Source organism: Nerophis lumbriciformis, linkage group LG18, assembly GCF_033978685.3.
Source record: "Nerophis lumbriciformis linkage group LG18, RoL_Nlum_v2.1, whole genome shotgun sequence".
NCBI classification, from domain to species: Eukaryota; Metazoa; Chordata; class Actinopteri; order Syngnathiformes; family Syngnathidae; genus Nerophis; species Nerophis lumbriciformis.
This window is the reverse complement of record NC_084565.2, coordinates 37,090,001-37,102,500: the sequence shown is the minus strand read 5'-3', so window position 1 is coordinate 37,102,500 and position 12,500 is coordinate 37,090,001. Positions and strand designations below refer to the sequence as shown.

Genomic DNA, 12,500 nt, shown 5'->3' with positions numbered 1-12,500 from the left:
CTCGTCATCGCTGTCCAGCTCCTCGCTCCTGCGCTTGCTGTAGCGCTCGTACAGCACCATGAGCACGCCCATCACCCAGGCCGACACGGTGCCCGCCGAGAAGATGATGAAGCCGATGGCGACGAAGAAGAGGTAGTCCCAGTAGCCCAGGCCTTGGTGGCAGTCCACCCGCAGCTGCATGCCCACCTCGGCCAGACGCCGGCCCGCCAGCTCGGGGGGACCGTGGCAAACGGTCTGGCCCTCGTCTGGAAGAACGACAGGAAATCCCGGTCAGGCGGTTTCTTGGCATGCGTTATAGGTCAAAAACTACTCAGTGGCCTAGTGGTTAGAGTGTCCGCCCTGAGATCGGTAGGTTGTGAGTTCAAACCCCGGCTGAGTCATACCAAAGACTATAAAAATGGGACCCATTACCTCCCTGCTTGGCACTCCGCATCAAGGGTTGGAATTGGGGGTTAAATCACCAAAAATGATTCCCGGGCGGGGCCACCGCTGCTGCTCACTGCTCCCCTCACCTCCCAGGGGGTGATCGAGGGTGATGGGTCAAATGCAGAGAATAATTTCGCCACACCTAGTGTGTGTGTGTGACAATCATTGGTACTTTAACTTTAACTTTTAACTTTAAAAACACAGTTGATGCGCTACCTAGTGGTCACGTTGGTGAAGTACACTTTGTTCCACCGAGAAGTGCCAAAACTTTGCCAGAATTAAAAAAAAAAATAGAATTTTTTTGTCCCAATTTCGATGTCAAGCGCCGTTACGAACACAAAAACTATTTTTATTTTCCACTTAGTTTTTTGGCACCACATGTCCTTCCTGATAAAACCCTCCAGTTAAAAGAAATAATACTTACCGTATTTTTCAGAATATAAGGCGCACTTAAAATCCTTTCATTGCGCCTTATAACCCGGTGCGCCTAATGTACAGAATAATTCTGGTTGTGCTCACTGACCTCAAAGCTATTTTATTTGGTGCATGGTGTAATGATAAGTGTGACCAGTAGATGGCAGTCACACATAAGAGATACGTGTAGACTGCAATATGATGGCAGTCACACATAAGAAATACGTGTAGACTGCAAAATGACACCAAAACTTTAAATGTTCCATTGGAAAAAAAAAGAACATGACAAACGGTGCTCAAAAATCCGTCAAAATGTTTTAGTATGATTTTGAAGCCGCTCTGCTTGATGGATTGTTGGACCATTACGGCTGCCGTAGTCAGAGATATAAGTATTACTATGGTGTGTGTGTATAAGGACCGCAAAATGGCACCCATTAGCAGACATATTATCTGGTGTTTTGATTCACAATATTATTCAAAACCAACTTTTCTTACCGTCTGGTACCTGCTGATGTGTATTTGAGATCTGCATAAGTCCTGAAAATTTGCGCACATCCGACACCGTAGTCGATAAGCTTCTTCTTTTTCTCTATCTTCTTTTTCTCTATCTGCTGTTGCCATTTCTAATATAAAGTAGTATAAAGTTCTTACTTATATCTGTCAGTAAACTCGCCATGAAAGCGCTAAAACATACCGGTGTAGTGAGTTTCCATTATTCACCCAAGGAACTTTACTTATTAGAGAGTTCCGGTCGGACGGTTTTTCACGGGACACATTTCTGGTGGTGTTGTTTCCGGATGAGGAGATGCTGCTCCGTTATTAATTGAAGTAAAGTCTGAATGTCATTAAAACAGTTAGCTCCATCTTTTGACACTTCTTCCACACCCGTCCTTGCACGCTACACCGCTACAACAAAGATGACGGGGAGAAGACGATGTCGAAGGTGAGCTACGTAAATAAGACCGCTCACTAAACGGCGCATCCTAAAGTGGCTTGAAGATGGTCTGTAAAACATAATCTATGCAACATTTTGACCAAAGAACCACCATTACATGTTATGTAGACCACAAGGAAGTATTTTGCATTTAGAAAAAAATCATAATATGACTCCTTTAATGCGCCTTATAATCCGGTGCGCCTTTTGTATGGAAAAAGACCGGAATAGACCGCGCTCATCGGCAGTGTGCCTTATAATCCGGTGAGCCCTATGGTCCGGAAAATCCGGTAAATAATAATTATACTAAAAGCCTGCTTAAAAATCACATTTTTAAAATTGATTTGAATATTGAATACTTTTAATGTTGACTGTTCCGTTTGTATTATTTGTGGCTTCTTGTCTGTGAGTGTCTTGTAAAGCGCTCTGTAAACAAAATGTGTTATTATTATAATAATAATGACAATGATAAATACAATGCAAAGTTATAGTCTACCCACTTAACCTCACCTAAACATTGAATAAACATTTTAACAATGTGAAAATGGCCAAAAACAAGTATTTAGAAATTATTTCAGACTCAGAATACTTATTGCAATTGTAAACAATAAATAAATAATAACATTGATAAAAATAGTACTACTACTACTATACTACACGACTACAAGTACTACACTACTACTACACCACCACCACTCCACTATACTACTGCCACTACCACTACTACACGACAGTACTATTACTACATTATCACTACCACTACGACTACTACTAGTACCACTACTACACGACACTACTATTACTACATTACAACTACCACTACCACTGCTACTACTACTACACTATACTTCTACTACTATCTTAATGAGCTAATATGCTAACACGTTTATGAGTGTCTCTCTGTGTGACATTCTTTTTGTCTTGTTCCTGTTTCGGAAATTCGCCAGGACGTCACCTTGGCGTTTTTGCGTCTGTTTAGCTGATTGGAGAGCTGGCTTCCGCAGCTCGTGGGTCCATGACGATGACTTCTGTTTTGCTTGCTCATCCGTTTTACTGCCGTGTTACAGACACCGTTTGGGATCAGTTAAGGTATGTACATAAACATTTATAAAACCTTTCTGTGTAAATAACTCTTTTCACAACGTATATATCTGTGATTTAATAGTCCGGTGCGGCTAATATATGTTTTTTATTTTTATTTTTATTTTTTTATTTAGTGGGTGCGGCTTATATACCCGTGCACTGTGTAGTCCGAAAAATATGGTATGTAAAAAGTGGAGACACAGTTTGTTAGCATTAAAGCTACAGACTCCCAGACATGCTAATAGGACTTTTAAACAGTTTTAAGCATAAACATCTTATAAGTAGACGCAGCATTGGCTGCTGTGACGCGAGAAATTGGGCCGCCATCTTGAAGTGGTGACAGTTGACAGGTAGAAAACAAAGATGCCGGGCTGGTGTTCAGCGTTTTCCTGCTCAAATGAGCGGGACTGTTGAAAATAGGAATCGGGGGATTACTTTTCACAAGTAAGATTCAACAATAACGTACTATTGGTTGTATTTTGTGAAAAGAATATTACCACAGAGTTGAGAAGGAGCAAAGATCTTCAATAGTACTGAAATCGTAGCCGCTAGTAAACAAGAGTATGACCATAATAGAATTGCTGGTCAATGAAATTAATTACATTTAAAAATGTCATACTTGAATAACATAAAGTTGAAATAAATGATGAAGATAAAGATTGTAAGACAGAATTTGGTTTTATTCTATTTTATTCTATTTGGCAGGCGCTTTTATCCAAAGCGACATCCATAAAAAATACATATAAAACAATCAGTGTAAACATGATCATTTAAGGGAAGAACGTAATACAAAAGATCAATACAAAGTGTCAAGACAGAATAAACTCTCTGCTGCTGCAGCAACAGAGATACAGTCTATAAGATATATAGATTTATAATGTATTCATACATTGTTTATGTAGGATATACGCAAGTATATATAACCTAATCATATTGTCTCTTCAACTTAAAAATAGCTGACCGTTTTTTCCCCCTTCTCTGGGATTATATTCCCAGATTTGATCTCGGACGTCTGGTCACTTATAGCATATAAGAATATTCTATTATTGTTAAGCAAACTATGAGTAATAAAACACGCCAAAACATGTGTCCTTTATCATAGCTACACGTATGACAAAAAATCGCGTGAAAATCAGTGGTATTCGGTGAGGTGGGATGAATTAAATGCACTGAATTTACCATGAATTGATTTACATGGACCCGAGTTGAAAAACTTATTGGGGTGTTACCATTTAGTGGTCAATTGTACGGAATATGTACTGTACTGTACAATCTACTAATAAAAGTTTCAATCAATCAATCAATGACAGTTCATTCCTGCCAAATGAATTGCACTGAGTGGAGCGGATCACCACTCCAAGATGGCGGCTCCGCGTCTCGTCAGCGCCAGTAGGCAGTAGCGCTCCATGCTGCGTCTACTTATAAGATGTCTATGGTTAAGCATCAATGTGACACTTCTGGCTTTAAATTGTTGCCAAAGACCACAAAATGGAAACGTTTTCATGCAGTATCTCCACATCTCAGGTGGGGGGGGGGGGGTCAGAGGGGTCAGAGGTCATACGTGTTCAGCTGTGTGCTTTACTCGCCCTTTTCACTCCGCCTCAATGACACGGCGGCATTAGCATACAGCGCTCACGTTGATTAGCGGCACCGTTAAGAGGAGAGTTGTGCTTGGACGGTCTATCTGACAGAGCCATCAGCCATCTTTTTATCATCTCATCTCCCTTCATCTCTCATTAGCGCCGCCGCTAATTATCAACCTCATCACCGCGCCCTACCTTCATGCTCAATTGACTCGCCCAAGAGAGGTTGAGCTCGGTCAACCACGAGGAGAGAGAGTGAAGGAATTAGATCCAGACAGGAAGTGGAGGGGAGGGGGACTTTCTAGTTTAGTGTTTTATAGTTATTTATATTATACTGTATTTTCCGGACTATAAGCCGCTACTTTGTTCTTACGCTAAAACAGTGCGGCTAATATATGGAATATTCTTCGCTAACAGCCATAATGTTTCGTATTCAACAAATAGTTGTCATAAAACTCCGACAGGGTCACTGTGTTGTTGTTTGTGCTACGGCGCCTTCTTTTGGACCAGTTTGCTCACTGCGGGTGCTGCCGGTTGAAAATGTACTTCCTGTTTCGCGCCTTGAACCGGAAGTATATCCCGTTTCGTTCTTTATCCGTCCATAGCGTTTGCGCTCGAAAGGATTTTTCATCCACGTTTGTTTTTGATTGATTGATTGAAACTTTTATTAGTAGATTGCACAGTACAGTACATATTCCGTACATTTGACTACTAAATGGTAACACCCGAATAAGTTTTTTAACTTGTTTTAGTCGGGGTCCACGTTAATCAATTCATGGTAAAGTAAGTTTTACAATATAACTAAAACAATTCATTCTTACTAAACCGTCCCATGTGTGATGTGTAGGAGTGTTTTCATGCATATTTGTACGTGCTATCTTAATGTAGTCAAGCTAGCGCCGTTAGCATTAGCTAACATGCTAACATGTTTACAAGTGTCTGTGTTAGTATTATTAACTTACAATAGCATTCTTTTTTTAATTGTTTCAGTTTCTTAAATTCACCAAAACGTCAGCTCAGAATTATTGAGTCTGTTTAGCTGATTGGAGAGCTAGCTTCCGCAGCTAGTGGGTCCATGAGGATGACTTCTGTTTTGTTTGATCAGCCGTTTTACTGCCGTTTTGCAGGCACCATTTGGAAACAATTAAAGTATGTGAATAAACATTGACAAAATATTCCGTAGATTACTGCGCTGGAGCTAATATTTGGGGGAAAAAAATGTCTTCTAAAATTTGGTGGTTGCAGCTTAAGTATCGATACGTTCTATAGCCAGAAAATTACGGTAATTCTTTTTTTTAGCTACCAATGATTCTGCCAAGAAATTATTTTTATCACCATAAAGAACACAAAGGTATGTTACATTTCAATCTAAATAAGAAATGTTACTACTTTATTGAATTTGGAGCCAATATGGTTGCAAATCCACAAATTCTAACGAGCAATTCTTGCAATGTTGCAATTTGATGTATAATACAGAGTGAATAGTCAATTGCACAAATATTGTGGTACTTTAAAGTTTTAAAGATTTTCCTGAGTTTCTCAGGTTTGGTTAATATTTAATACACGGTAGAGATTTGTGAAATCATTGAAGAAAAAATAAATACATTCCTTGAATTGTTTGCTGTTGAAACAGCCTGTTTATTATTCCATCCATCCATCCATTTTCTTCCGTTTATCCGAGGTCGGGTCGCGGGGGCAGCAGCCTAAACAGGGAAGCCCAGACTTCCCTCTCCCCAGCCACTTCGTCCAGCTCTTCCTGGCGTTCCCAGGCCAGCCGGGAGACATAGTCTACCCAACGTGTCCTGGGTATTCCCCGCGGCCTCCTACCGGTCGGACGTGCCCTAAACACCTCCCTAGGGAGGCGTTCGGGTGGCATCCTGACCAGATGCCCGAACCACCTCATCTGGCTCCTCTCCATGTGGAGGAGCAGCGGCTTTACTTTGAGCTCCTCCCGGATGACAGAGCTTCTCACCCTATCTCTAAGGGAGAGCCCCGCCACCCGGCGGAGGAAACTCATTTCGGCCGCTTGTACCCGAGATCTTGTCCTTTCGGTCATAACCCAAAGCTCATGACCATAGTTGAGGATGGGAACGTGGATCGACCGGTAAATTGAGAGCTTTGCCTTCCGGCTCAGCTCCTTCTTCACCACAACGGATCGATACAGCGTCCGCATTACTGAAGACGCCGCACCGATCTCTGTCGATCTCACGATCCACTCTTCCCTCACTCGTGAACAAGACTCCGAGGTACTTGAACTCCTCCACTTGGGGCAAGATCTCCTCCCCAACCCGGAGATGGCACTCCACCCTTTTATTATTATTATTATTATTTATTATTATTTATTATTATTTATTATTATTTATTATTATTTATTATTTATTATTATTATTGTTTATTATTATTGTGAGTCATGACTTTTACAAGCCAAGCAATTAATTTTACATTTATTACAGCGTTGCAAAATTAAAGCATTCAATTCATTTATTTTCCATGTATAATGTAGTTTAATTACTTGAATACACATTTCTCACATAAAATTTTTTTGGTTCTAGTTTGCCATTAGAGTATCGGCTATATTCACTGGGGTTACATTCCGAGACCCCTGTACAAAGTGAAAAACTAGGAATAATGGGGGCACCCATAAATACACTCTAAAATGTCCTTTTTACACAATAAGAAACCATTCCAGGCATAATGTAAATAGTATTGTACTGACAAAACCTGCACTTCGCATTTTGTCAAATCGTCTTCCTGCTGGGAAAGTTTGATTGAATTGATTTGTGAGATGCACCCTCTGCTGGATTCATTGCTATCCGGCCCGCGGGATGAGTTTGCTAAGTATAAAAATGAGCCACAATTTTTGAATGAAAGAAACTGCTGTTCTAAATGTGTCCAGTAGATGTCGCGATAGCAATTCTTTGCATCTTTGTAGATGATGCTACATGTGTAGAAAAATAAACCACATGATGTTAGTGCACCAGTCGAGGAAAATGAGCAAAATACATAAATAACATCCTGTAATTTGATTTTGATATTATTTTTTTATCTTGATGGATTGAAAATTAACACCAATGAGTTAACTGATGAACATTATCACATATATTATTCAGAAAGTATAAATAATGACAAATAAAGATAGCATACTTTTAACCGCAACAAGTAAGTGTAAAAAAAACAACATTATGATTTGTACATTTTCAGAATGTGATTGTTCTATTTTTAAACACAGAAAACAATCTGAAGTTGTCTTTATTTTTAAGTTATCGTGCCGTGATTTTAGCAGTCCGACCCACTTGGGAGTAGATTTTTCTCCGTGTGGCCCCCGATCTAAAATGAGTTTAACACCCCTGCCGTAGCAGATAGTGCCATCAAACCACTTTTTTTTCTGTTTGTGAAACAACAATTATTCACCAAAGAAATTTGGGGACTGTGCGAATATGAAGGGATCAACTGGGAAACAAAAAGGATTTTACCCTACGATTTCTGCCTAGCAACAAGTGAAAATAATCCCTGCCATTTATTTTAAATGAAGTTACAAAATCATGACTATAGAGTTGGGTGATACAACTAAATGCTTTTGGAACCACATTTCTAAAAAGCTGAGCTCCTCCCATCACTGTTATTCCTATTTTGTATATTCTGAAGAACCAGTGACGTTCAAGTTTGGTCTGTTTGTTTTGTCAGATATACTGGAGCGCTCTGTTGTTTTTAAGGGACCTTCTGCAAAAAAGCTAGTCAAAGATCATCGCTCTGACAGCTCCCTCGTGTTTTTAGGAATCTGCCTCAAAAATGTGAGTCGCTCACAAGTTTTTTTGAACCAGGTCAATAGCCCGAATGATGAAAATGAGAGGACTTAAAACGGAACCTTGAGGAACACCACTAGTACAACTAAAGAAGTTGAACAAATGACTACTGACTGCAACACTTTGGTTACCAGTGACGGGCCATGCGTTTCTCACCAAGGCCTTCAGTGGTGTCCTACTTAGTCCGACTTCACCTCTCAAAATATCGTTATTGATGTCACCGCTACACCTCCCTGATACCGAAGTACATGTCAAACTACTGAATTAACCATAACCACAACACCAGGGGGAGCTCCACTAACCACGTTAAACCCAGATTCCGATCTAACAAAGGTCTTAACTCATTCTCTTTCTATGCCACATCAATATGGAATGCACTCCCAACAGGTGTAAAAGAAAGGGCATCTCTATCCTCCTTCAAAACCGCACTAAAAGAACACCTCCAGGCAACTTAAACCGTAAACCAACAAACTTCCTTTCACATCATACCTCCCCGGATTGTAAATAATCAAATGTAGATACTTATTCTTATTCTTATGCTCTCTGATCTCTCTCTCTATGTCCACTACTTGCTGTACATATCCTACCAAGTCAGTCCTACACTGTTCCAATGTCCATTTCTCTGATGATGCAATTGTTGATGACTGAAGCGTTGATATCAACCAAACCTAAACCCCCCCGCCCTCTCCACACCCCGGATTGTAAATAATGTAAATAATTCAATGTATATACTCTGATGATTATCTTGTGTGATGAATGTATTATGATGATAGTATGTATCTGTATCATGAATCAATTTAAGTGGTTGAAACAAGTTGAAAAACTTATTGGGGTGTTACCATTTAGTGGTAAATTGTACGGAATATGTACTGCACTGTGCAATCTACTAATAAAAGTTCCAATCAATCAATCAAACCAATCAAAACTACATGGACATGGCTGGAGATACTATACAGAAACACACTTGCACACTACTGGGCTTAGAATTCCCTCAACAGTGTACAGAACGGTCTATTTTTCGGCGCATTTAACATTCAATAAACCCGCTTCAGCAATTAAAACAGATCCTACGTGGTACTGTCAAAATTAAAAGAATTGTATAAAACCAATAAAACATGAAAAAATTAAGAATTTTAACTCACAATTTGTAGAACCCATTCGACGCCGTATAAGCCAGTGGTACCGCCCGTAGTCGGTAGTTGGTCGTTGTCGGATGATTCGTGTGAAAGTCCCGGGCAAACCATTTCACCGCCGGGATAGCTTCCGGTGTCGGCTGACCTCGTCTCACAAGATCTAGTTTCTCTTAAGTATCCTTCTTGAAAATGGCCTTGCAAATATATATCTGCCACCTAATCAACATTTTCAGTGACTTTTCTGTGGCTCGTATGGCTCCGGTGCCACTTCCTGTTTTGTGATTGGATACTCACTTGGGCCTCCCAAGTGAGTATCCAATCACAGGCCAGCTAGAAGGCCTTACTGACAACAACTCGTGATCTGATTGGCTATCGCAATTTTCTATCAACTGTATGTGCCCGCATTGTTGATTCTGAAGGCCCCGGGCAGATTTGGTACAGCATGGCAACATAAGCTAGCTGAATTCTGATTGGATAAAAACTCTAACCTAAAAAAAACAGCACTGGAAGGAGCATAATAGGACATGAAGAGAATATGAATACTTTTAGATATTTAGGGAAAGTAAATTAAAAAGTATTGTATTTAATTATGATTATGATTTCTAGTTATGTTAGGCCAGCAGAGAATGCCTTACGGGTCCTGACAGCCCGTCACTGCTTAAAACGGAACCATGAGGAACACCACTAGTATAACTAAATAAGTTCAACAAATGACTAGTGACTTTAACACCTTGGTTACATGAACCACATAATGAAAAAAAACAATTACCGAAAAGGAGAGGACCTAAAGGGGTGCCTTGAGGAACGCCTCAGTTAAGTAAATCACACCTTTGGACCTTCTGTCAAAATGTCAATGCAAGGATCTGACAATATGTTTATAGTAGAGATGTCCGATAATATCGGCCGATAAATGCTTTAAAATGTAATATCCGAAAATATCGGTATCGGTTTCAAAATTATCGGTATCGGTTTCAAAAGTAAAATCCATAACTTTTTAAAGCACCGCTGTGTACACGGACGTAGGGAGAAGTACAGAGCGCCAATAAACCTTAAAGGTACTTCCTTTGCGTGCCGACCCAGTCACATAATATCTACGGCTTTTACACACACATAAGTGAATGCAAGCATACTTGGTCAACAGCCATACAGGTCACACCAAGGGTGGCCGTATAAACAACTTTAACACTGTTACAAATATGCGCCACACTGTGAACCCACACCAAACAAGAATGACAAACACATTTCGGGAGAACATCCGCACTGTAAAACAACATAAACACAACAGAACAAATACCCAGAACCCCTTGCAGCACTAACTCTTCCGGGTGGGTACAATATACACCCCCCGCCCCTCAATCCCGCCCACCTCATCCTCCTCATACTCTCTCAGGGAGAGCATGTCCCAAATTCCAAGCTGCTGTTTTGAGGCATGTTAAAAAAAATCATGCACTTTGTGACTTCAATAATAAATATGGCAGTGCCATGTTGGCATTTTTTTCCATAACTTGAGTTGATTTATTTTGGAAAACCTTGTTACATTGTTTAATGCATCCAGCGGGGCATCACAACAAAATTAGGCATAATAATGTGTTAATTCCACGACTGTATATATCGGTATCGGGTGATATCGGAATCGGTAATTAAGAGTTGGACAATATCGGATATCGGCAAAAAAGCCATTATTGGACATCTCTAGTTTATAGTGGTCCAAGTTCCTTTGATTTTTAGGAATTTGCTACAAAAATGTGCGTCTCCCAAATTTTGAACTGAATATGGCGTTCTTTTCGCTGCTAACGCGTCAATTATGGTGAAAGGTCTGATGATGGAGGACAGATGGTAGGAAGGATCAATACTGCTTGCAAGGAAAGGCCTGCTTGAGTTGATTTCTAAAAGAAGATCTTCATGTGTCTTCACATGGATAAATGGGACACAACTTCCCCAAACTGTCACCTTACATTTCCCTCCTTTTTGTCTCGGCACGCTTCCTCTTCCTGTCTTCCTGTGTGAAGGCTGTCGGGTCGCCTCCGTCACTCTTTGTCACCGTCTGCTCGCCATCACCCCACCACCGGGGTCTTCCTTCTTGCTGGTGTGCAAAACCCACTGGTCTGACCAGTTAGCACCTGCTTTGGGGTATTTGGGATCCGCATAAGTGCCAAAAATATGAACTAGGGTTGTACGGTATACCGGTACTAGTATAGTATCGTGGTACTAATGAATCAAAAACGGTACTATAGTCTGTTTGAAAAGTATCGGTTCCCGGGCATGATGGCGCGTCGTGACATTGCTGGTTTTACCAGCAGAGGAGCATGTTCGGCAGCGCACAATCACAGAGTACTTACAAGCAGACACAGCATGTAGACAGAAAAGGGAGAACGGGCACATTTTGGCTTAAAAGGTGAAGTTATAACACTGAAACACCCTCAGGAAGAGGTGTGTTGGAGCCTATCTATATTATTTATTTATTAATTGTTTTGACAATGAAATCAATTAATGCCAATGATGATGATGATTAATTATTGGATGTTTTAGATGAATTGTGATTGACTGATTGTTTTCAGCTGCTCACGCTCCTACTGGTGAGCCACTTCCTCCTCCTATAATTAAGAAGACAGGACAGCTGGGGGGCCCTTTGTCTGTCTATCATGTTGAAGGAGTGAGGAGTGAAACAGTTTGTTGACCGCTAAATAAGTTATTTTGATTATGTTGAAGTCAACCACGGAGAATATTTTTGTTTGTGAAAATAAATTATGATCATTTGGAATCTCGACATATCTCCGCGAGTGCTTATTAAGGAATTTAGTGAGTCAAACACCTCCTCCTCAGGACTACTCTGCATTACTTTATTTTTAGTTTTTCGAACTTTTTTGGAACGCAAGTGTAGTCGTAACAAGGTGCTTTAAGACATTGCTAGCTGATTAGCAGCGAACATCCATCCGCAGTCGGCTGTGTTTTAGCTACTTCTAAATTACTAATCCTCGCCTTCATGGCGACAAATAAATAAAGTATCATTATCACTGCAGGACGAGGAATAGCTAAACATGCTTCACTACACACCCTAGGAGGATACAATAGTTCATTGGCGTCACCGCTAACAAAAGCTAGCGTGCCTGGATGTAAACATATG

At 40.4% G+C, this 12,500-nt stretch overlaps 1 protein-coding gene across 1 annotated transcript in view; it reads right to left on the bottom strand.

The window, feature by feature from the left end:
* The window catches only part of lrrc52 (leucine rich repeat containing 52), a 36,544-nt gene that overhangs the window by 880 nt on the left and 23,164 nt on the right, over positions 1 to 12,500 (bottom strand). Inside the window, exon 2 of the mRNA XM_061978614.2 lies at positions 1 to 245. This exon is cut by the window's left edge and continues 880 nt beyond it. Coding sequence (XP_061834598.1) covers positions 1 to 245 — 245 coding nt within the window. The remainder of the gene's footprint in view (positions 246 to 12,500) is intronic.